This window comes from Columba livia, chromosome 1, assembly GCF_036013475.1.
Source record: "Columba livia isolate bColLiv1 breed racing homer chromosome 1, bColLiv1.pat.W.v2, whole genome shotgun sequence".
In the NCBI taxonomy this organism is placed as follows: domain Eukaryota; kingdom Metazoa; phylum Chordata; class Aves; order Columbiformes; family Columbidae; genus Columba; species Columba livia.
In genome coordinates this window covers 87,175,734-87,202,470 of record NC_088602.1, presented here as the reverse complement: position 1 = coordinate 87,202,470, position 26,737 = coordinate 87,175,734, and the positions used below count along the sequence as shown (strand labels likewise).

At 35.2% G+C, this 26,737-nt stretch overlaps 1 protein-coding gene across 1 annotated transcript in view; it reads right to left on the bottom strand.

Annotated features, from left to right (window-relative positions):
- The window catches only part of NCAM2 (neural cell adhesion molecule 2), a 292,092-nt gene that overhangs the window by 44,341 nt on the left and 221,014 nt on the right, over positions 1-26,737 (bottom strand). Inside the window, exon 12 of the mRNA XM_065065564.1 lies at positions 20,450-20,623. Within this exon, the coding sequence (XP_064921636.1) occupies positions 20,450-20,623 (174 nt within the window). The remainder of the gene's footprint in view (positions 1-20,449; positions 20,624-26,737) is intronic.

The following is a 26,737-nucleotide window of genomic DNA, read 5'->3' as shown; positions in this document are numbered from 1 at the left end:
TTATGCTTCTGAAGGAATTTAATGTCAGTGTTACAGAAGCCATATGCAGTGTTACAGAATCCAGAGGCCAAAATTAAAGACATTGATGGGAATTGATATCTTGTGTTCAGATTATGAACACAGGAGACATGAATCTGGCAAAAAATTATGGAAGTTTCCTTTCTCCTAGCTGGCAACGGGCACCTGATGCTCATTCAAGCCACCTTCATACAGTTCATTACTTGTGATTTTTCCCTCACGGAGAGCAGTATCAACCATCTTTTTTCTACATTCCTGGAGACAGTTAATGTGCACATCAGTGGTGAATTACTGGTGCTCTACTCTGCCAGTTCAACTGTGTGTTCAAGACCTAAAATGACAAGGTGTTATGATGACCAAAGGAAGAGTCCTGAGTTATCTACTAAGAACATGAGAGTGAATTAGGCATGTTTGTACATTTTTAAGAGGAGGCGATAGAAATGCATATGAAGTGATAACAACAACAACAACAAAGTACTTGGGAAGTAAATGGGTTAGAACTTAGGAGATGCTTTCAGCAATCAAGACTGAATCCCTGGCAGCAATCTTTCATGCAGCCTGAACCTGTCTCTATGATTCTACCTGGAGATGCTATTAGAAGCAGAAAACAAGAGGAAAATCTTGCCAAAAAGAATATTGTACAGCACTGAGAATACCATTGCTGTAATGTATAGCAACAAATCTAGAAACAAAATCCAGGAAAGTATGTGGGATTCCAGGATCCTTCATGGGAATGCAGTATTACATATTACCATAGCACTGTATTTTACTAATAGCGATGTTGAATATGCACTTGATAACTTCTACCCACACATAGTTCTTGGACCTTTAACCTGCCTTTACAAGAAAGCTTCCTTTTCTTGTTTCTATAGCAATTGCCAGCTTGCTGTTTGCAAGCTCTGCAATGAGCTCTCCAGATGTCAAATTCATATTGGGGAATGGATGTCAATTGGATGGTCTCTATTTGAAGCACATCAGTGTTTGTCTTACCCAGAAAAGCAGAGGCTGTATTACCTTACAGAAGGATATAGAATCGTAATGTCTTGAGAAAGAGCCAGTAGTCTCCTTCTCAGTTTCTAGAGACCATGGGTTTTTTCATGATAGAGCAGTATTTTAACAGTTGCTTTAGGCTTGCTTTTCAAGTTATATATTTAATGAAAGTATAATTATTTCTGACAGTACTCTTTGTTATCCTTTTGAATGCAGATTTATTAGAACTTCTATTTCTTTAGCTTCTGCAGCAGACAGAGGTTTCATTACATATGGAGCTAAAAGGATTTAATGAATTTTGGAAAAATGGTAACTTTTACATTTCACACTCTGTATGAGCACTTTGCATGAATTTACCATGATAACTGCTTTCTTGTAAACAAAACAGTAGAATTGTGTGTCTTCCAGCACATTTTAGCTTTATGATTTTCATGGAATTTACAAATATCAAACTATAAAGTATAACCATGTCAATGAAAAAAAAAAAAAAAAAAAAAAGTGCCAGCATGAGAATAAGAACAGAATTTGTAAAAGAGAAGGATTATGATATACAACATTCAGTTATGGTAAGATTGAATTAAAAAACTAAATCAGGCAGTAGCATTGTTTGACTTGTATTTCAGCCATGATTACTTTCCAAGGCTGAATAATTTCACTGAAAATAAACCTTAGGGCATATTCAAAATTAGTGTTACTGTAAATGTTTTAAAAATTTAAACAACACAAAAGCATAAATATGAGTCTACACTTAAAGAAACACGAATATGTTAACTACATAAAACCTAAGGATCCGATTCTATAAACACTTGAGTTACTTCTGGGGCCTATCTAAATGAATAGAATTACTTATATACGCAGTATTTAAATAATCAGTGTCTACTTCAGAAACTTCTGCACGGCAGTATGTGTTCAGATACAATGTCTCTTACAAATACATTTATGGAATTAACCCAACTAAATCTGATACCATACTATGTCCTCAAAAACTCAAAACACTTGGTATCAGTGAAGGTATGATGTGGCTATATTTTATACATAAGAAAAAAAATATAACTGTGTCCTTCTGTAAAACAAAGAAAAGAACCATCCTTGATCAGAATACTTTAAATACTCTGGTTGCAAAAGAATATTTAGAATAATTGAGTAAGATTAAGGAACAGTCCTGCAGTATATAACAAAAGTGCTTCACTGCTTCCTAAGTGTTTTACATTTTTGAAGTATGTTGAGAATGGAAAAGTAATATTTAATAAGCTAGTTAATTTTTAAGGTACTTATCTGTCATTTAAGCATAAAATCAACTTATTTATCTTTCCATATACAAATGAAACTCAACTGATAGAGTCCATAGCTCATAGTGCTGGCCACAACAGATATTTTGATTATAGCTTTCAATGACTGCAGAAGTAATTAGCTGTAAAATTTCAAACAATATTCTGAAAGAAATATAGGACTTTCACTCCTAGCTTATTAATGTGAAAAAATTGGTCCACTGCTATCGGCATATTCATCAGCATATATCAAGTCATAAATATACTGAAAATTCCTTTATTTCTTTCAGAATATGATTTGACATTTTTTGTTTGTTGTTTTTTTTTCTACCTGTCCTAACTACCTGCTTCTGGTTTTATAGTGTCTTCCTAATCACAGTATCTGCATGCTTTATCAGAAGAATTCAATTAGACTAATTGATTTTGCTGGGATTATTCCATAGTGACTGGTTACACTGAGAAGCACACTTCAAAGAACTACTCCAAAGGAGAAAAAACATAAGATTCTGTTGTGAACTTTGCAGGTATTGCTGGGCTCAGTTAACATGATGTACAAAAGCTCAGTCTTTCCCACTTGTGAGACAGACAGTGAGGCTTCAAATCACATTGTACCCTTGGAGGAGACTGTGACACAAGAAGTCACCAGCTACTTTGGTTTTGGCTTAATGTACTGTACAGAGAGTTTAAAAATATAAATATTTATTACAGTTTTTTCAAGGAACATTTTCTTTTCGTAAAATTTTGTACACAGAATCTAAAAAAGAAATACAACCAAAAAGAATTAAAACTTACTGCATAGCAAAATTCAGTTTAACCTGTTGTGTGAAAAGAATCCTGAAGTTCAAGCAACATTAAAATAAATTCCTTATTTTTTATTATATGGAACCTTCTAATATACTAACAAATCTAAAACATTCAATAATGAACACAGTACAGAAAAAAATACAAACAAGTATATATTAGCTAGATAGACAAAAATGCAGAACTCCATACTATTTCTAATACAAAGTATAAGCATTTCAACTAGAAATTTAAATTTATTATTGCAGAATTTTAACTGCTATCTAGATGAACCATAGGAAAACAACATCCGACATTTGCTGTGAAAAATATTGTATCATAAATCTGAGTCAGTAAAACCAAAAATCTCCAGCTGCTTTTCAGGTTCACGGGTAGGTTGTTTCTATAACCTTATTACAATAGAGTGAGAGGAGAAATGTCTGGCATATTAAATTGGCTTTCACCACAGGAAATCTACCTCAGAAATCTTCTAAAGGCTGTGATATATTACATATACCATCACCAAAGCAAGGAAGGTTAGGGGAGCTAATAGTGTGGTTACAAAACATAATTCCCAAAGTAGATCTTATGTAAGCTTAATTAACAGAAATATCAAGTCAATTCATGTTCTCATTGGAGAGTTAGCTGTTACATAGAACAATGTTCTTCCGGTTACAAATGGAATTCCTTGAGGACGTTAGATCTAACTAAAGTATGATATAAATTTATTTTGAAACAGAGTATCTGAGATATATCATTGCTGAAATACCATTTGCACTCATATATATTTCAGATACTGGTAGCAGTGCAAAATATCTGTCAAAGAAGCATTACAAATTTTAGAACTGACTTTATTTATTTATTTCCCTCTAGTCTGAATCTCTATTCTTATGCAGACTGAATGCAGATTGAATACAGTGAAGGTTAATAAGTGGAGTGTTTCGATTTAGCAGAATTTTGCTGCACCTTTCATTCATTTTTTAACTGCTCTCAAGGAGGAACTGAGTCCCCTGGAAACGAATGAATCTCTTTCACAGGAAAAAATGAATAGCAGTTTTATGAAGCTTAAACAGGTTTCTCTTTGTGATGATGAATCATGCTCTTTTAAGGACAGAAGGAAAAGACACAGGAAGATAGCAATGAGGAACTTATGGTAGTAGGACACGTGAGGAGAAGGGTGAGGAAACAATGGTAGCATAGGATTAAGATTCTGTACAAATATCTCACAGTTTTGTAGATGTCACACAATCCGAGGAACTTCTCCCAAAACCTCTGTCTGCCTGGGATGAGCAACATGGTTTTGTTTAATCTATTTATGCACAATAAGAGGAAGAGTATAACATTCTCTTTCTAGCTGAGTCTTACAGAGTTAGCTCATAAAATGGCTGACAAAGTGAAGTTAGAAATTGCCATGGAGGAGAAATTCAGGGAAAGAAAAAAGGATCTTGCTACACAAGCAGCAAAATGTTTATTCATATGCAGAAAGAGTCACAGTATCTCAGTTCCATCTGTCTGCCTTGCCCAAATAACAATTAATTTCATAAATACTGATTCAAGCATCTGCCTATAATGTCAGAATTCAACTAACACAAATAAATGAACTTTAATACTGGCAGTATTTCAAGTTGCATATTATATGAAAAAAATAATGGTAGCAAAATCATTGGCATAGCTTTCATTAATATATATAGAGACAGGATCAAGCCTTAAGTCATTCCCTAAACTAAATACTCAGAAAAAAAATGCAACCATTTTAAAAGTCTGAGATAATAGCTCTGTCAGGAATTTCCATTATTGTTTGCACTATAATGTATAATTATTGCATTATTCTGGAATAAAAGTCATAGTGGCTTAATTAGCGGTGAATAAAAAGATCACCTGTGAATAAATATATATAGTGTGGTAGATCAGGTATAATTAATATAACATAATATTCACTAACACGAATAATTCCCTTATAAAATACCTTTCAGCAGTTGATATAAAAAATGCACTTGGCAAAAACTGCTTTAATATTTTGTGTACACCCTTCAAAGCATAATTATCCTGCTAAGCTCCTTTTCTCAGTATATTTAATTTTCATTTTTATTTGGTAGGATTCTGAGATGTCAGGTACACAAACAAAACCAGAAGTAGAATTAGCACCCTACAGTCATTCAGGGGATTATCTTTGACACATATTTTTATTGAAATAAAACTAATAAGAAAATACTAAGTAATTTTGGTACAATTATAGTTATAAAATTTACAGTGCTTTAAATTAATAAAAATAAAGCAAGCAAGAGTGTAATCCAAAACCTCTGGGAAAAGAGTAAATTTTTGGATTGACAACAGTTTATAATAAATTGAATCAGCATGAATCCAGAAGATGGGGTTTGTCATTTAACATACTCAGGATGAAACAATAAATAGGTTTTCTTTAGAATTTCATTTTCTAGTTTATTTATTTAAAAAGAAACCTTCATTCAACCTGTATTTATTCTAACTCACAGCATAGCACACAGTTTAGACAAAAAAAAAAAAAAAAAAAAAAAAATCCTAGAAGAAACATTCTTAGAAGAAAAGCAATTTACTGAGATGGATCATTGTACAAGTAAACTGTTCCCATATCCTTACACAAAACAGAGACATACTTGCTTGAAGTGTATATCAAATAATTCGTTTACACAAATTAGTGTTAAGAAAATGAAAAATTATTAATTGTACGTAATATTTTTTAGGCTATAGGCTTTGAAAATATACTCGTACTCCCATAAAAGCCTATATTATCATGATATCATCTTTAAATTTCTATGTTGTATCTATTTGGCAACAACACAGAATATTTTATGAACAAATTCTGACACTTGTACTGATTAGCCTCTTATTCTATCAAAAATCCTGTGCAACTAGGATCTAGCTGTTGTAGATTTTGGTTCTTATCAGTAAAATGGAATTTATTTTTCAAACACAGTTATTGCAAAGCCACTCTTCGTCATCTTCGAAAGCTCTTGGAGAACAGGAGAGATGCCTGAGGACTGGAGGAAAGCCAACGTCACTCCAGTCTTCAAAAATGGCAAGAAAGACGACCAAAGAAAATGAAGGAAAAGAAGGTTATCAGTACTCAGCATGGGTTCGCCAAAGGGCAATCATTATTGACCAACCTGATAGCCTTCTATGATGGTATGACTGTCTGGGTGGACAAGGACAGAGCAGTGGACGCTGTCTACCTTGACTTTAGCAAGGCTTTCGACACCATCTCTCACAACACCTTCCTAGGCAAGTTCGGGAAGTGCAGACTAGATGAATGCACAGTGGGATGGATCATGAAGTGGCTGGATGGCAGAACTCAGAGGGTGGTGATCAACAGTGCAGCATCTGGTTGGAGGCCTGTAGTTAGTGGGGTTCCCCAGGGATCAGTACTAGGTTCAGCCGTGTTCAACCTGTTCATCAGTGACATGGATGAAGAGACTGAGTGCACTCTCAGCAAGTCTGATGATGATACCAAACTGGGAGGAAGGGCTGACATACCAAAAGGCTGTGCTGCCATTCAGCAAGACCTGGACAGGCTGGAGGACTGGGCAGAGAAGAACCTAATGACGTTCAACAAGGGCAAGGTGTAGCATTCTACACCTGGGGAGGAACAGCCCCAGGTACCTGCGCAGGTTAGGGTCAGACCTGCTGGAAAGCAGCACTGCAGAGAAGGAGTTGGGAATTCTGGTTGACAATATATCGACCATGAGTCAACAATGTGCCCTTGTGGCCAAGAAGGCCAATGGTATCCTGGGGTGCATTAAGAAGAGTGTGACCAGCAGGTCAAGGGAGGTTATTCTCTTCCTCTACTCTGGCCTGGTGAGGCCGCATCTGGTGGACTGTGTCCAGTTCTGGGCTCCCCAGTTTAAGAAGGACAAAGAATTACTGGAGGGAATCCAATGCGGGCTATGAAGATGATTAGGAGCCTAGAGCACCTTTCTTATGAAGAGAGACTGAGAGAGCTGGGTCTGTTCAGCCTGGAGAAGAGAAGGCTGAGAGGGGATCTCATCGATGCTTATAAATATGTTAAGGTTGGGTGTCAGGAGGATGGGACCAGACTCCTTTCAGTGGTGTCCAATGATAGGATGAGGGGCAACAGGCACAGACTGAAGCACAGGAGGTTCCATCTGAATATGAGGAGAAACTTTCTTACCTTGAGAGTGACAGAGCATTGGAACAGGCTGCCCAGAGAGTTAACACAGCACTGCTTCTATTCAATTCTTTCTGCACTGTCCTTTTCTGAATATCCTGTTTTGCTATTTTGATTACACTATATTTATGTAAACAAACATATTAGATGTTGATTTAGATTTCAATAAGAAATATCTTACTTACAAAATAATATTTTTTGCAGCAGAGAGCAAAGCCAACATATTTTTTTTATCATGCTAATGAGATATTCTTCTTTTCTTCAACTGTAATAACAGACATTAAAATATATAGATACTCAAAGCTTTACTGAGTATTGGGATGATATCTCTTTTGGAAAAAACCTCTCACTTTGTCTTTCTCTGAATTTTTAGTTTTAAAATTTCCTATACTCCCTTTATGACGAACAAAGCCAACTGGTTCATAACAGATCTTTAAAAATGAAGTTAACTTCCATAAATGGTACTTGTATCTCTTACAGGTGAGGAAAATTGAGGACAAAGAATAGGAAAGGCAGGAGAGAGAAGGGAGGGAAGGGGAAAAGAAGAGGAGAAAGAAAGAACTGACAATTTGAAACTTACTAGGTACTACCATATTAAAAGTTTGGGAGAGAGAATGCTTGAAACAGCCTCTATTCCCTGTAAGAAAATCTTGTTAAGCAAAACAAAGGCATATTTAATAAACTAATTCTTTATACAATTCATTAGGCTAAAATGGAAATACATATTGAGCTGTAAAACCACACAATTGAAACACATTTCAAAAATAAATGCTTTTTGAATAATGTAACATTTAAAATGTCAAGTCTCCTCCAAATACTCATTGACCTTCATTCTATCATTAAATAAATAATTATTTCAGAACTAGTTTTTAAGACTTGTTTTGTTGTTTTTTGTTTTTCTTTTTTACACAGGATTATAGGTGTTCTGAAGCGTTAAAATTTATTTGATGATAAATTCATTAACTTTCATTGATGGCTAATCTTTTGTCATCCTAAAATTTAGAAGCATTAACTTAATTGAATCAAAATTATGAAAATAAATCTCAGAGACTGGTGAACTTTGGCTCAGTTCTCAGAAGAATTGATCACACTCTTGTAGTTAACATATGCAAGCCCAAGTTCCAGTTCTCTAATTCAGTGTAAGGAAAAACAGCTGCAGAAGTAGAGACTGCAGAGTCCCATCTGGTTAACCCTACCCATTGATGTTCACCCATGCAGGCTCCAAGAAAATGCCAAACAGAAACCCCAGTTAGTTCAAAGATAACTGTAGATCTTTGGGACAAGGGTGAAAGGGTCCTTCAGGTCAGGCTTAAAGGCTCGCATAGAAGCAGACGCATGCAGCAGGCCAGCACATGCAAACAAAGCTGCATAGCTCATCATCACTAGCATGGCAGATTGTCTACTTAAGCTATATTTGGAGCTGGGAGATTGAGGGAAGTTTATTGTCCTTCTCTAGTTAGTGCTGGTAGGGCCAAACCTGGGACTGTGTCCAGAAGGATAAAGAAACCAGACAGCGTCCAGCAGAGAGCTACCAAGAGAAGCCTAGGGCACATGAACACTAAGTACATGCTGAGGTTTACTTAGTCTGATGAAAAGAATGCTGAGGGTTGATGGAATAGTCATCTACCAGTGGAGACAGAAACAATGGTGTGAGACTCTTCTCAGCAGTAGCAGATAGTATAATAAAGGCAACCATCACAAGCTGAAACTAGACATGTTCAGACCAGATATCAGAAAAAAGTTATTCACCGGGAGAGAAACAAAGCATTGAAACAGGTGACACCAAGAGAAGAGCGTGATGAATACCAATCCTTGGAGGTTAAGACTGAGTTAAATAAAACCATGCCTGATCTGGCCTAGGATTGGCACTAGTTCTGCTTTAAGCAGGAAGTTTGGACCAGATAAACTCCAGATGTTCCTTCCAACCATTCTTTCCATGATCCTATACATTGAGGAGGAATACTATCTTGATTCTTGGAACCCCATTTTCTCCTCTGCTATAAATCTACTTTACACTTCTTAATGCAAGGATTTTAAAGTCCACTGATCGAACAATCAGCTGCTTGAAAAGGACTACACTTAGAACTTTTATGAAACAATAAAACAGTACAGTAAAATCAATGGGCATTTGGACTGCTACCAGATATTTCCCCAATCATGCAAAAAGACAGTATTGTTCAAAATGCTTTCTAGAATATGACTAATGTTCTCAATATAGCAGTGTGAAGGTTCATTGTTAAATATTTATGTGACTGTAATTGCTGCAATGTTCATAGTACAACTTACACAAACCTCAGACTTATTGCTAAATATAAAATCTGATTAAGCCTTTCTATAAATCAAATTTATTTTCTGTGGACGTTAATTTTACAATTCTCTCACAAGAAAAATTTCTAGGCCACTGATACACCTGAACTTCCGTTGGCAATATAAGCACATAAAGACAATAGAATTAAGTCTTCTAATACTTTACTGAGTAAATATACTATACTACATTATGTAGTAAAGGAATAGCTGTGTTAATCTCACTGCAGAAGGGCAATCGAGTCCCTTATTAAGCACTTTTATGCTGTTTGATTTATCCATTTTTTTTTCTCTTATTGAACACCCGTCAGGGTTAAAAGCAATGCTTACTAGGAGATGATCCAGAGAATAAATGAGGGTGTTCTAAAGGGAACAGAGATTCCATTTACCAGGATACTGCAAAGAACATGCTGGTTCAATTTCAGCTAATTCCATTATGAATTCCATGGTTTATATCAAGGTCTGGAATCCACCCCGGATTGAAGGAAGGAGTGTAATTTGAGAGGGGATGCTGGGGGTTAGCTATGAGTGCATATCTTCCTTTCTTTTATGCCTGCTAGAGTTACATCACTTGCTCTCATTCTTCAATTGTATAAATCAAACTGTATCCCATCACAGTTTACCTCATATATAGAATCACAGAATCATTTTGGTAGGAACAGACCCTCAAGATCATTAACTACAGCCATTAACCTAACTCTGGCTCTAAACCATGTCCCTAAGAACCTCATCTATACATTTTTTTTAAACACCTCCAGGAATGATGACTCCACCATTTCCCTGGGTAGCCAGTTCCAGTGCTTTACAACCCCTTCCATGAAGAAATTTTTCCTAATATTCAATCTGAACTTTCCCTGGTGCAACTTGAGGCCATTTTGTCTTGTCCTATCACTTGCTACTTGGGAGAAGAGACCAACACCCTCCATGCTACAACCTTCTTTTATGCCAGAAGCTAGAATCTCTTGCATGGCAGAAATAATTACTTTCATTTTTTTTCCTGCCTGTTTTTCTGTTGCTCCTACAATGCAGATTCTGCTGTGAGCTAATACCCCAGTTGATATTTGTAACACAAAGTCAGAGTTGAAAAGGGCTTCCTACATTTAAAACTCTGTGAGTATTTGTTACTGAGAGATCTTGAGGAAAAAGCAACATAGGCCTCATTTGAATTCATAGCAGACAAACCTTGTATCTTCAAAGGACAAAGACCACACCAGTTTCTTTGAAGCATCTGGAGTACTTTAGGTCAAATGTGTATACACTAACTAATGGTGTAGTAAGTCCATATAGTTCTGAAGACCATATTAGTGTTTGAGAAAGGCAAGTATGGGAGACCTTGGTATGTATTCTTGCAATGCACTGACATTTGGTGGGTCTGTGAGCCATCCTATGTGGGTCAATATTGATTCCACACTTCTGCACCACCATCGTCACTGGCAAATGGGGCTTTTCAATCTGAGAGCCGAACTGTGCTGAGATGCACAGCTTTAGTTGGAGCTTGTCTCCATCTGACTGACTTCACAGAGTGAGCTGCAATCCTTTTTCAAAAGGCTGTGCACACAAGTTTCTTTCAGTGTGATACAAATGCCACTTGAAACTGGTAAAACTGGGTAAGCTCCTGGTGACTGCTCTTAACAGAGCAGGATATAACTCAGATCTAAACTAATGACTTATCCTCAACTGATTACTGGTCCAAAGGTCTTCATAAAACAAACAAACAAACAAACAAACAAACACATAGAAAATGCCTTCCAAGGGTAAGAAAATAATGACAGCAGTTTACTTCTGACACCTGCACCTTTTTCTTATTGTTAGTCAAGATCTGCAGAGCTACAATAATATTTTTGTTCCTTTGAGACTTTGTAACAGATTCAAGACATCTCATGCAATCCATGAGTTTTCTTATGGTGTTATAAAACTCCACTACGTTAAAGATGTACAAATGAAAGATGACTTTTCTTAACCAGATGTACCTAAAATACCTACTTAATTACTCTTTAGTCATTACTACAAAAATATCAGTACTCTTACAAAGCTCCAAGACAGATGTCAAGAATTCAAGAATTCTTAATGTTAAGACAAAGGAATATCTACAGAGCATAAAGGAATGAAATTTTCTAATATTATGCTTAGAGAAGTAGAGATTATTTTCTAGGCAAATTAATATTTTAGCAAGCCTTGCATCTCAGTTGAAATTGCTCTTTAAAATTTCAACACTTTTCAATTTTATTATAATTCTGTGTACTAACAGTAACAAACAGAACAACATGTATGAAACCTACCTCTTTTCTTGTTTTTACCTATGTACAGGCAATTATGTACTATAGCATACCACTGAATTCAATATTAGAAATGGAATGCATTATTTTCTCTTTTCTAAACTACTTATTTTACTTGTTCAATTTTATGCTCCAAACAAGCCATTTAGTCTGAATGCCAACAAAAGTAGTCTCCTATGCACTTCTCTTGAATAGTATATTATTACTGGGGAGATTTTTTAAACTGGAAGCTGTCATTAATACTAATTGTCCCATGATCAAGCTATGTTGCTGCAGCTTTAGGAGCTACCTAGGAAGCAGGTTATGACACAGAAGTTCTGCTTTTCATTCCTCTAACCCATTAAATCTTCAACTCTGGAGCATGTAAAGTATGAGAAAAACTCACTCTACTTGCTCTGTTACAAAATGCAGGAGGCGGCAAAACCTGAACCATCACAATTTGAGGTAAGAATAAAACAGTTCCTGGTGATTGCTATCATCAGGAGCCATCCTCTCAGTGTCAAGCAGAGAGACTAAAATCCAATCTCAAATGTATCTTTTATGACATTCACTGCTGTGAAAAAGCAAAGACCTCAAGGCTGATGTGAATGATGATTTCAACAACAGTTCTTTTGCCTCTTACATGCAAAGATAATTTTTATTCGTAACTTTTTCCCTCCTCATCCCCATCCTGCTCCCACATACCAAACTTTATTTCTTGCCAATGGAGAAAGAAAAGAGAAAAAAGTGATAAAAGGGAGATTCATTTAATGATACTATGAAATGTAATATGGATAGGGCTATGCTATCTCTCTGTTGCTCACTCTTGTATTATGTGGAAGAAGGAAAACTCCATTCATAACTACTCTGTCATTCAACGACCTTGAAAATACTTAAAGAATACTCCGTCCTCCAGGTACACTTTTCCGTTTTGTATTACAAAAGGCAGAAGTTTATATATGCATAAATATTCCATAAATGTACTCTACCTTTTTGCAAGCAGATTGGCACTCTAAAATAAATGCAGATGAATACAATACAGATTTGAAAGGCAAATTTGCAGCTGCACCATGCATCTCATTTGTCAGTTATTCATATCCAATATTGCATTGCATCACTCTTGACTTAACAAGATTAACCCCATGAGGCAGATCAGTAACACCTTTACATCAGATCAGCATGTTTCCTACAAATTTATTTGAGATTGGGCCATCACAAAAAGCCTGAAAAGGTCTAAATAGTGAGTAGCCAAGAGTTATTACAACAGAGAATGACCAGGTGAAATACATTTGCAATAACTGATTCTCCATTTAATTCTTTATTAATATTTACTACATACTTCTTGCAATCAGAGTATCTTGCATTTGTTTCCACAGATTTTCAAGTCTGTGTCTTTACAAAAAAACAAAACCTTGAACGTAAGTCACATTTAGCTATGAGCTTTGACTGTTTGACTGAACGCAATTACGAACACCGATTTACAAGCTATTGGAGAGTAGAGTAACCTCAGATATCGGCAGTGGTTATATCTGCATAACACTCCATTGCTTTTAGTTATGAACTCATGCTGTGAAGCAAATTGCCTGGGTTCTCTTCTCATGTCATTTTATTCACTTTTCAATGTGAAAAGTGCATTGCATTCAGGTCTGTATAAAAACCTGAAATATTTAAACCTAGCTTTCCCTTTACACTTCTCACTTTCCAGTCTCTCTAATCCATCCACATGATTTGGTTTAAGACTTTTATTTACAATCCAACCTTTCCATCCACATGAGACTTGTACAGCAAGGATTAAGCTGGATGGAGGCCAAGAATAGTATAGAGAGAGAATTAGAAGGCTAAATGACTTTCTTACATTCAGGTATACACACAAATTAATTTGGATAATAAGTGGTCTTTCCCTACCACTTAGTAGTAATCTATATAGGTTGTAAATTGCAACCATTTTTTCACTTTTTATTTTTTTTTTAATTGTATGATGTTGCAAATTGTATCATGTTACTTTATTCCAGAAATTTAGATTTATTTAAATCAAGGACTTTTTATTTTTTATTTGTATTGCATCTTACATCATTATAGCTTAATACATGTGTATATATATATATATGCAACTTCTGCATTCTTATAATTTCAAAGCTGGTTTAAGTTGAGAAAACTATTTTTGAATCAAGCTAAATATCCAGTTTCTTTTGAAAAAGAAATAAATAAGTAATATTCACATGAACACATAAATAAATCTGGGGATGAAACACACACATACATTGTTATAAATCACATGCACACTAAATCACCCACACTAATGCACATTAATCCATGGATATGTGAATATATAGATGTGTAATATATGTGTAGATATACCTATCGCTAACATTTCTCTCTCGAGTTTAGTGAATTACTCACATTTAGTGCAGCATTCTCAGTGAGCACTTGTTGAATCTTGAGAAGTGTGCAGAGCCTCACAGACTCATCAGCAGATGGTTATCAAGTTTTCACGAATTCAGCTCTTCGAGCATCCCCGTCAGAGAGAGATACTGGTCACAGCCCACTGTGATCCGAGAGAGCTCAAAGGGTCTCACTTTAGGACTGCGCTTTATAAGGTCGCAAGATCATTGACTTTAGTCAGTAAATTTCCACTCTGGCCTCACGTAGGAAGAGGTGATTTCTGGTGCTTTCCACCATTTATCTATGTCCAGAACTTTTTATATCATGTAGTTCCACATCATCCTGCTTGGGCTATGACCCAGGTATGAGAGGAGTCATGGGTGCATTCAGCTGTCAGGAGTGACTGATGGTTGCTACCTTTCTCGGGCAGAAAGGGGTCTTTTCCCATTCAGCAGGAGTTTCAAGAGCATGGAGGGGGTGGCTCAGTGCTCCACCTCACTGCACTTGCATAATGGGAATTGTTTCTCCCCAACATGGCCTGCTTGCCTGGGTATCCAGGCTCTCAAGTGTCTGCGAGTAGATGGCGGCAGTTGCAACCACCACAAAAACCGACAATCTGTAGTACATGAGATTTCTAATAGATCCAGCTTTTAGATTTCCTCCCCATGACAATAACAAGGTACAGTAATTTTGGCATAAGAAGTAATATCTTTTTGCATAATGGTTTTTCTGAAATCTTAGTGAAAAACCATGCACTAAAAACTTCTAAAGTCTCCTGAAAGAATAACTGTTCATGTGTTGTCTATCAAAAAATCTTACTTAAAGACAGATAATGAAGTTCAGCATTTTTACCCAAAAACCTGAACTGCACAGACACACAAAAATAAAATCACCATTTCTCTGCTTGGAATGTCATAAATATTATAAAAAGTAAAAGATAAATTGGAATTACCTTATTTTAAATTTACTGAATATTTTCTTACTAGAGGCATTATAATAAGACTTGCCTACATACATGCATGCTTTCTCACTAGTATAGCCAATTCAAAAGCAGAGATAGAAAACTTCAAGTTTTAATTACCTCAACACTAGCATGTATATAACTTCCTCTAACTTTAAGGACACAAAGTAAAAGGAGCATCATTACAAGGCTTAACACACAGCAGAGCAGTTTAAAACCTTATCTTGGTTAACAGAAAATCCTTGTTCTACTATAACGTGCCTAAAAAAAGTTAAATGCACATGAGAAAATAGTGCAGACAGGAACTTGTTTTAAAAAAACTAATTTCACAAAAAAATAATGCAGTTTTTTTCTCATTAAGTCTTTGCTGATAACTCAGAAACTGATAATTGAATGCCCTTTTTTTTTTTAATAAAATAAAATTTTATAAAATAAAATTACACAGAAGATCATGGTAAGATGATTTTTCCCAGCACAGGTATCTGTATGTACAGAGGAAAGCAAGGTAAATGCCCTGAACTGATTGTTATCCCCTTCTTGATGATGGATGGGCAACACCACACGCTCAGGTGCTTACCAGCTGTCCGGTTGAAAGGATACAAACTCTCTGGGGAGAAAGAACCTTGCCAACATTATCTTCATTTTTGTTACTTCATGATTAGTAGGCTTCTCTACACTACTGAAAGACTCAAAAATGTCTGGGCTCTGAGGGCACTGTTAACCTGCCCACCTCCCCTTGGAACTCTGGGCCACATGAGCTGTAATGTGAAACCATGGAGAGATGTGCAGCTAGCCTGCAACAAAACAATTTTCATATTCAGAAGAGCACCTAAGAAGTGCAGAAAGATCTGGCTACGATTTGATCACTTATCTCTTGGTGAACTATGATAGTGTTGATTATGACTTTTAAATCCCCAAGTAGCCTGAAGTTGGTGTATCAGAAAGATTGCTTCACTTTCGGTGCTCTCCTTCAATAGCTGCAATCAGCACAGACTTTCAAATGAAATCTTCATTATAAAAGACAAAGAGCAGGGAACAGGGAAACAGATATTCTTGGCTACAGCTCCAAGAGTCGGGAATTTTCTCCTTAATTTCATCTGAAAACAGCTCAAACTAGTACAGTTTGAGACAAAACCCAGCTTTTGAGGGATTCTTTGAAGAAACCAGCAGCATTCTTTCTAGATGAAGAGAATTGCAGGGTCTTTGAATAGATTTGCACAGAATCAATTTCATACAGCTTAATTTTTCTGATTAAAAATTATTTGCATGTACTAGATGATTTCATATATAAGAATGCTGAACAACTTTGATAAGTATCTACTGTATTTTTCATATGAATAAAAGCAGACAATTATAATCTTATTTATAGTAGGTTTTATCCATCGTTATTGGGTCATAAGAAAATTAATGATTTGTTAGGGTAAGGAGCAATTCCTTTCAACAACTTTGCGAAACATCTATTAATCATTTATTAGGACTTTATTTATAAGCTAACTTCTGAAGGCAGGTTTCCATGATGTTTGTTTCATTTAAAAATATAGTTTTCATTCATTTTATGAGTTTATGGCTGTTCTCTGTGACTGTATGAAGACAACTACACTATTCCTTATAGTCATAGTAGTGAGGGACCAGAAGACCCAGTTCAGCCTTGGCAGCCTCTGTATTGGAAGGCTAACAGTCTTCCAGACACAACTTTTTCCTGAATGTAATTTTTTCTGCCTCTTTGTTTTAATAGATGGTCTTGGAATTTACTCATTACCTACATTGTGGCAAGAAAGGGGTGCAGTGTTGTATTATCACTCCTGAGTTAAATCAGTTAGATAAAAACACATCCTGTAAAATTTCAGCACAGTTTATCACTGGCTACTGGGAAAAAAAGTATGACTCATGTTTTATGTATGCATTGTTACTTGAGATAAGCAAGCAGATAACTGTCCCTGTGTAAACAGCATTTATATGTGAATCTTAGTCATAAACCTGTCTCTAAGATGTGAACAGATGAAAAAAGTGATTTTGTTTCCATTAAAGAATATTGACGAAGTATGCAAATTATGACAACTCAACCACAAATCATAATGCAGAATACTGACTGGGCTTGTCTAAACACCCTCCTCATGATCGTATTGAGGCACTGTAGGAAAGTGGTCATTAGTTACCTAAGCATAATGAGAAACTTTCTGAAAAACATGTAATATTTTTTTTATAATTCACAAGTCTTAAAAGTATCCTAAATGTCTCAAAAAGTCGGAAAGAAGGAAGGAAAGAAGGAAGGAAAGAAGGAAGGAAGGAAGGAAGGAAGGAAGGAAGGAAGGAAGGAAGGAAGGAAGGAAGGAAGGAAGGAAGGAAGGAAGGAAGCAATCACACTAAGAAAAGCTGCTTTAAAAATTATTTCAGAAACTGAAAATAGGGATGTAGGAGAGGATATCTCAATGTTATCCTACTGCAAGACTGTAAGTAGGCTAAAATATGAATGGAGACAGTTTTAAACAGGAATTTTAGAAAGCTTCCTGAAACCCTCTGAAAGCTCAAGAAACAAGAAATAGCTAATTTTTTTAAAAATATTCTAGTTATGTTTAGCAGCATTTTCTTTAAAAAAAAAGGACACTAATGTTTTTTGACACCTCCATCTGGGAAGACTTTTTCGGCTCTGGGATGTTCAGTCTGTGCTTTGGTAACACATCTTGTTTTTCTGGTTTTGCCCTACAGTACCTCACAAATAGAACAAGTTTTTAGCTCATAGAATATCTGCAAGAACGTATGATAAATGCAACCAGGTCTCTTTTGATTTCGCTATCAACTTACATAGTGAAGCACCAACAAAATTTAGTTTAAAAAAAAAAAAAAAGATGCCTCCTGCTCAGCAAATGTTTTAAATTCTAAAGTAATTTTTGACTTCTAAAGTTGTCCAGAGATAAATTTAGAGAAATACAGGATATACAGTCTCAATCTTTCTATGCAGGGGTATACAAATAGAAATATTTCACAGAACAGAATGAATTAATTATGGATCTAGAATTCGTTTTTAATCTTGCCCACTGTCCTCTCAGTAAAGTTTACCTTCCTGATATTTATCTATTTACTAAGTCTTTTTATTTGCAGATGAAGGTGACTCTTCAGGTTGTTTTCATATTTAGAAGTTTTTGTCATCACTTGGAATAGTCTCTGATAATACATGCTATTAAGAGGTACATTTAAGATGTCCAAAACCAGAGCAAACTATTTTGTTTTTTCAACAAAACCTCTTAGCATTACAGTTGGGAGACAACGAAATGAAAATGTATGCTGGAAGGAAGGTAAACCTCCTAAAAACTTCCAAGCAAGAAAGAGTATAAACTGAGAAAAATAAGGGAAATTGCACAAAAGGAGTATGTGGGAAAATAACGTGACAGCTTGTAGGAACTAACAGAGGCTTTTTCTCAAAGAAGTGTATATTCGGTTTTAGTAGGGATAACAGCAGAGATCTTAAATACTCACAATCTATTTCACAGTGATACTGTCTTAATAAGGACTGCAGGTATTTGTACCTGCCACTCTGTTTTCAGAATAACTTTCCGTATAATTCACACAGATATTGTACTAAAACAATTCCAAGATAACTCACGTTGTACAGAAATCTCCAAAATGACCTGTATACAACTTCAAAATATGTAATGCTGAAAGAATTTTTCAAAATCAAAGTGTGAACTTTTGAAGAAGGCAGCTCCATAAAATTCCAATAAGAAGGGTCGGTCAAGTTATATATCTTTCCTAATGTAATCAACTAATCTTTTCATAAACGTCATATTAATAGAAATAATGGGAAAGAAAGTTTTATGGGGAGTAAGGTAAACACACTGTTCTACAAAGTTAATGCTGAAGACTTTTGTTTTTGTTGTTCTGGCTTTACATTTGAATTAGGAATCTGTGTGACTGCGCTCTGTAGTCACTAGGTCTGTTCTCATTTGAGTACATTGCACCCTGCTTCACAGACTAGCCACTTCAGTTTTTAGTATTTGGTATACCGGTATACCGTAGTTCTCATCACGGAAATTTATTGCCTATTCATTGAAAGTAGCTATGAGAAAAAAGTCTCAAACTTCATCTGAAACATAACATGAAAACAAGTGAAGACGTACACTAATGTCCGTTAATATGCATGACCTGCAGGTAGAGGAAACATATTGCATTCTTTAGATCTTCTAGTACTGAACAAAACACAAGCTATATTGGACTAAAATGAATAACATTATGATTTACAGTATTACTTCTATACACACAGTTACTGTGTTCGGTTAAGAAAAACAAAACATAAAAATACATTATGTTTCTTTGAATATATGTTAACTATATGTTCCCTGCATGCTTCTTTGAAATAATTCTGGTTTCTTTGAAATAACTCTGTAATTTGGAACATGTTCTGCTTAGTGCAGAATTTGTGTGTGTGGATATGGGATATGAAAGGGAAAGAGATAACACACATTAGATCATTTGCTACATTTTTTCTCCCATCACTGTGCTGATATCTGAAAAACCATTCACCTTCTGATGTATAAAACAGAAGACTGTTAGGGCTGCTTTAACTTGCACTACCTGTTAAAAATATCAAAGGGTAAATATGGATGCAAGGGATTACTTATCTGTTGAAGGTATTTTGTTAGCATTACTCTGTATAAACATGCCACGTGAGAATGTACTTAAAGAACTCTTGCCTGTTTGAGCAGGCATAAACTCTTCTCTACCTTTAGAGCAGCACAAAGAAGGCACAGATCTGGCAAGGAACTGGCCCCATTTGTAGCATCCCTACTAATAGAGTAGATAGATAAAAAATGTAATATCTAACAAATTCATTTAATGTTTGTTGCACAATATAGATATGCTTTTGAAACAGACATAATGAATATTAACAGATAGGTAGAAAGGTTACTAAGTAGCTCAAAATCTGTATTTAAAGCCAAGGATTAAATATAATGTAAAAGCTTACTTAAACTTTGTAAGTTAACTGCATATATAATATATGCTCTCAAACTGACTCCTCCATGATTTCTATTTTCTTTGAAATTTCAAGCTGTGAAAATACTTTTCATATCTACTTGAGTGGCCAGTGAAAAAAGCAAAATAATTGTAAATTTGTTCAGCAAACTTTTTTAAAACTAAAAAAGTAACAGTTGACTTGTACAAGATTACAGTAAGATTTCTAATTGGTGTAAAGAGATTTGACTTCATTAACTGAAGATACAGCTACTGGACTAAGACTAATGGAGAAACAAAGGATCAGTAACATACACTTGCATTCTTTTCTCTTGACATTCTTTTCAGTTAAAATACTTCCATTTATTTTTCGCGTACTTACTTTGAACTCCATGGGAACGAACTATTTTCCAGGTTTCTGAGGCTATCTCTTTCACATCCACTTGGTAATGATGAATGGGCACACCTCCATGTGAATCTGGCTTATTGAATGAAACTTTGGCAGTGGTTTGCGACAACTCTAAAACTCGTACTCCATAAGGATTTGATGGCACATCTAAAAAAGTATAGATATCAATTAATAATCAGCAGCAACTAGATAGACTGAAACAGTTGATGATGTTCCTCAAAAAGTCTCCTTAGCATCTTGAAGAGACAAAAATTAATATTTAATATGATGTAGTTATGTTACACAACTTAAGCTTTCTAATACAGAGCTGTAAGAAAACCACATTTATTTTCTTGTATGCTAAAGCTATGCAAAAACATTTTCCATTTCTGCTCTTCTTTTTTAATATGATTTTTTATAATAGCTATTTTTGTGATAGGCAAATATAAGATGTTTACTGTATAATTTTGTAAAACTGAATAACAAACTTTTGATCAAATTTAACAAGAGCAACAGTTATGGCTAAATGGATCATTCAGAGTCTGAATTATTCTAAATGAGATTAAGATAAAAAACTGTAGAAATAATTTGGCCATTTTCATGAAACTCTGAAATACAGCTGAAAATATGAATCCTCTTTTTCTTCTTTTGAAAGACTGGTTTCCAAGCTACTAGCAAGGAATATTAATGGAAGGTTTCTATTATCTTTTCAGTTTAAGAAATAGAATAGATTGAAAGAAACATTTTCTCTCAAATAAAAAGGAAGTGCATATCTTTCAAAGTAGAAAAGAACTATGAAAATAAAGCAGGTGTCTGTAGATGTTGAGAAGCTAGATATGAAACAAAAGCAAAATATTAACCTTGGGTTCAGTGCATCTTTAAAAGCAGAAATATTATGTTACTTTTACAATGTATGACTGAACTAACACATAGAACACAAAAGACTAACTCTTCTAGTTGTCAAACATTTTAAAGTGTTATAATTACAAAAAATTGTATGGAAAATACTAGGAAGAATTTTAGTTCTGTGGAGAGAAGACCAGGGATTTGAAACACCATTAAAAGCTTCTCTTCTGATGCAGACAATTATTTGCATATCTGCTTACAGGGTTGACATTTCTTTTGTCTTCATCGTATGGAAGATATTTTTATAAGGACATGCAAGAATTTGAGCCAAAGCCTATCATTTTGTTAGTGGGTACTGAACAATTTACATAACATGTGGTCTTTATTCAAGGGCTGTCAGACAGCTGGGAATAAAAAGAGAATCGATCAGAGCTTTACCCAGTACTGGTACATGAATGAAAACGAGCCAAAAATTCCTATGAAATATTAAAGAACGGGTTTCAGGACATACTCAGGCATGAATTCTCAGGAAAAGGACACCTGCCAAAGCTGCTCTGAAGGGGCTAATTTGTATAACCTTTTAATAATCAGGCAACTAATTTTTTCTAGAGGTTATCTAACAGCTGTCAGAGTGTCTTAATACTAATATCATACCTCAGTGAATTCTTACAGTTAGCATTTCTGAATATAGGTCTCCTGAAACCTCCAATGCTTGGTGCTCATTGGGTTAAACCAGCATAGATTTATTTACGTGGAAGAACAATTCTAATGTCTTCTACTTAAAGACACAACTATGTGAATCCTTGATGTTAAAGATATGAGTGAATTAAAATCTCAGCTTGAGGGATGCAAACCTCAAATCTTTTCTTATTCCAGGGAACATTTTTTCACCAGAATATGAGACGTTGTAGGAAATTTTCACCCTTTTTGGTGAACCTGTATTGCAGAAGGAATTCAAGATTCATGGTCAGACAGAATGTGGCCAAATGTAACCAGTATGCTATACATCCAGGGGAACACAGACCTGGGTTTTAAATATTTTCCTAAATTGAGCAAAAAGTTAAGGGTTTTAGAAAAAAAAAATAAAGTTCCATAAACATTACAGATTTTTTTCTTTAATCACACAGACAAAGAATTAGTTATGTGAGTTGCTTGCTAAGCAAGGACAGATCCCAAAATTAGAGGAGGATAAAGATTAGAACCAGCTTGTGACCCCTCTACTCAGGATTTTTATTATACCTGACCGCGATATTTTTTGCCCTCTTAGCAACAGTACTGTAAGCATCATTCTGTGTACAGATTATTTCCCTCCCTGCATCAAATAACTATTCCGAGAGGAGTGGGAAAAATACAACATAAGAATGCCAGCAGAGTAATCCAAGACAGCCAAAGCAAAGCAGCATGTCACTGTCTGAGTGACGTGAATACCAATCACCTGGGAAGATGAATATAGCTCTGCAGTGCTGAAGATGAACACTGTGGATTTAATTTCAAGCTAAAAGCTGCTGTGGATACATACAACATCACAAATAGTTTTGAAACACTTTCATTCATCTTCTGTTGTTAAAAGAGTGCAAAATGAAACAAAAAATATTTAAGCTTGAATTAATATTTAATTATGCTCAGACTTTTTATGTTAGTTTTGTATGCTCTTTTTATATGGCAATTAACTGTTACTTCAGTTTGGATCAAAATAATTATTTGGTCAATAGTATGAAACAAAACCACGTTCTTCACATATCCACTCTGTTCTTGACTTTCAAATGTTAAGGAAATCTCTTTTCCTTGTGTTTTTATGTCTGCATATGATTAACTATAATAAACATGGCACAGGCAAGAAGACATCCTTCAGGAAGAACCTTATCTTCTCTACTGCAGATTCAAGGATAATTTCTGCCAAATGGAGATACGATTCCATTTGATTATAAGCATAAAATGAAGCTCCTGTGAAAATCCAGTAAAATATTTTGCACAACTAGCACAACACCATATATTTAAAACTCATTTAAACGTGAAATACATCCACAACACCATTTTAAATATGCACCTCACAATTTAGGCAACCACACATATAGGTTAAGTTTCATGCAGTTTTCAGAGTCGAACTGCATCAGTTCTAAAGAGTGAATCACCTAAAGAAAACAGGAGACACATTCCTAGTCAAAACCAGAAACAAATACTAGCAGTCCATTAAGACAGAATAAAAACACCTACTCACTCTTTCAGAATAGGCAAATCTATATTTTTTTCCTCAAAGAAGATCATTAGCAGCATAATGAACTGAATCTAATACTGTAGTTCCCTAATTTGCATGAATTTGATCATGCAAGGTAAACAGCCCTCTACTCCTGATCTAGCTAAACATTCTAGCATTTGAGTTGTCCCCTGTCAGCCGAAATTATTTGGGGCATTGTCAGAATTTCTGTGTTAGAATTGCAAGGCTTTTGCCTCAGTGTTTAGCAGGGTGAAGAATAACTTGCCAAGGTGTGTACTCTGAAGTCTGTCTGGAAGGACAGAACTCTGGATGGTTCTTGTTCTTTTTCCTTTAAAACCAACCAACCAACCAAGTGAATTGTAGAGGAGTTTAGCGATGGGCGGTGATTACTCTTTCATATACTGTTACGGATATAAGTTGAAGGACTATATAATGGAAAAAAATAGGGAATTTCTTTTCTATGATCTAAAGATCACTTAGTGATAGAACAAATTCTGCTAGATTTTCTTAGAAGTTCCACTTATATCTTTGTTGTCATCTGATGTCAGAACAAGGGATAATTTACCAAAAGTTCAGCCTTTAAATTAACATGAGGCATTAAAAACCACAAGTGTCAGACACTTAGTCAATTTAATCTTCTTGCCACAGTGTCTAGTCCTCTGTTCAGTATGTGACTGTATTCACATATGATATTAAAGAGTTCCTTAAAAGAAGGGTTTTTTTTAAAAAAGATCACAGAATCATAGAATGGTTTGGGTTGGAAGGGACCTTAAAGATCATCTAGTTCCAGCCCCCCTGCCATGGGCACGCACACCTTCCACTAGACCAGGTTGTTCAAAGCCCCAATCAGCCTTGCCTCGAACACTTCCAGGGATGGGGCATCCACAGCTTCTCTGGGCAGCCTGTTCCAGTGTCTCACCTCCCCGAATAGTAACTGTAAAACTGTACTTGATGTATTTTGTACTCAGCATTTCGAGCTGGTTAGCACAAATGAACTTTGTGATACATTGGTCTGAATTAAGTAGTATTGGTTTGGTTCCAAAAACATTATTGCAGCTGATAGAGAAGTACACACAGATTTATCTCCACTGATATGTAAATGTTCTTTCAAGTCTATTACTACTATTACTCAACCTGTTCAATAGATGACCACCATTTATCACTGGGAATTTTCCTTTCAAGCTATTTTGTTTGATAGTTTTATGGAAGAAAATAATTTTCCTTCTGAGAGTTTACCAGTCCTGTTGTAAATGGAGAAAAGGAAGTGATAGTGTGAGAGCAGGTAGTGGGGTCAGAGATTTATCTTCCAGTTAACTTTTGTCTCCTATCTCCTGACAATATGTTCCTAGTGCAGTTCTGCAGCTTTTTCTGTCTCTGTATATCTGGCATATATATTGACTAAAAGTAGCTATGTCTAAATGCTGAATATAAGTAGTATCAGGACGATGGCAGGGAAAAAAATTCAATATTAAATCTACAGGTTAGGCTTAGTCTTGCCTTGATGTCCTCACTTGGGGAAAACTACAACAGATTTTTTTTACCAAATCATTGGGAGCTCTGGAAAAATAGTGAAATAATTAGGAAACAGACCACAGCTAGCAAATAAATGCATAAATTTTAAGTGAAAATAAGATACACACATGCAAAGCAAAACACTGTTGCCATGTTGATGGTTTCACACATGTTTATTGAAAATATGCTTGGTTTTGTTTGCTTGTTTTTAAAATAAAAATCCTCTAGCTGATGCTGCTATGGATGTGAATGGCAAGTTTTAGGACAGAGATCTAAATTTTAGATCTGCTCATATTTTTGTGGAGGTCAATGGGATTTTGGCTGCAGCAAGGGAAAAGTTATACAGAGAAAGCAACCCAACAAGCCTAAAAAAAAATCTCAGTAAGATCCTATAATGCTATCTTGGAAAAAAACACGATTATCTTTTTTATTACATTATTCTTCAGGGAAAGTTAAGCCTTGCTTCTTTGAATTTATTTTGCTTATGTGAAAACACTGATATTTGGAGAAAAAAAGGAAGAACATTCATTAACCAGCACTAAAGTGTCAGCACCAGAAATCCAGACTAGTAAACTGTTAAATTTGATGTAGTCCTCATCAGTGATTGATCAATCTTATAATATTTTAAGTATTATTTGATTCTGTAAAATAGGTTAGAGGATGCAATTTCTGTGAAGCCCAATTACTGTCTTTCCCTTTTCTTCATTTGCTTTTGATGTCATTATTCCGCAACTTCACTTTCTGTGTATACAGGATGCTTAAAAGCCGTGTAATTAAATAAAGTGGCATGGGAAATCTCAATATCTAATTAGATCATAGAATATATTTTAATTTCGCTTTTAAATTCCCTATAATATTGCTGTAGAAAGGAAACAGACGTAGCATCTCTCATTTTTTAAGTATTCTTACATGGTACCACCTGTATATGCTGTAATGTCTTTGATGTTCTATAGTATACTGTATGAAACATGTAACAGAGATGATTTGGCAAGGGAAGTTTAAAATTCATCATCAGGATTGCATGATGTAGCTAATTTGTTAACTATGTTCACTGTCTATTAGTATAGTTTCTGCCAGCAGTTGTTCCTGTTAACAGAGTCACTATAAGTCTTTGTGTTGAGCTGCAGTTCCAGGCATTACGTGTTGAGATCAGAATCTCAACTTCCATCAAAAATGAAAGTGTTCTTCTGTGTGTAAAAACTGAAAGAAAGAATGAGGCAAAAAGGTAAATCAGACTACTTATTCTGACCTTTTTACTCCTTGTAGTCTCAGAATAGAAGAAAGAAGGCGAAAGGGAAGTCTAGGATGAGTAAGGCCATGAGAGTCTTAGAGGTGAACCATGGTTTACTTTTTAGGGGCTCTGGATTCAGTCCAGCTGTACACTGTTATGTACAAAATACACATTAATATTTGAAAAAAACCAAAACACTTGAAAAATCCAGTTTAGCTCTCTGTGTCATGACCTTAACATTCATCATCTTAAGATAACAAATTATCTATTCCAAGAGCATACTCTAGATTACTGATGGCTGTACAATTTTCTAACTATCTATAGAAACAATTTTGAAATAATGATACTGAGATCTGAAGAAAAAGAAAAAAATGCTTTGCTAGTTAATATAATCTCCCTGCATATAGATATTTCATATAAATTATGACTAAACTAGATCTGGGAAAATCTAGGAATATCTCTGCTCACCTCAGGCTCT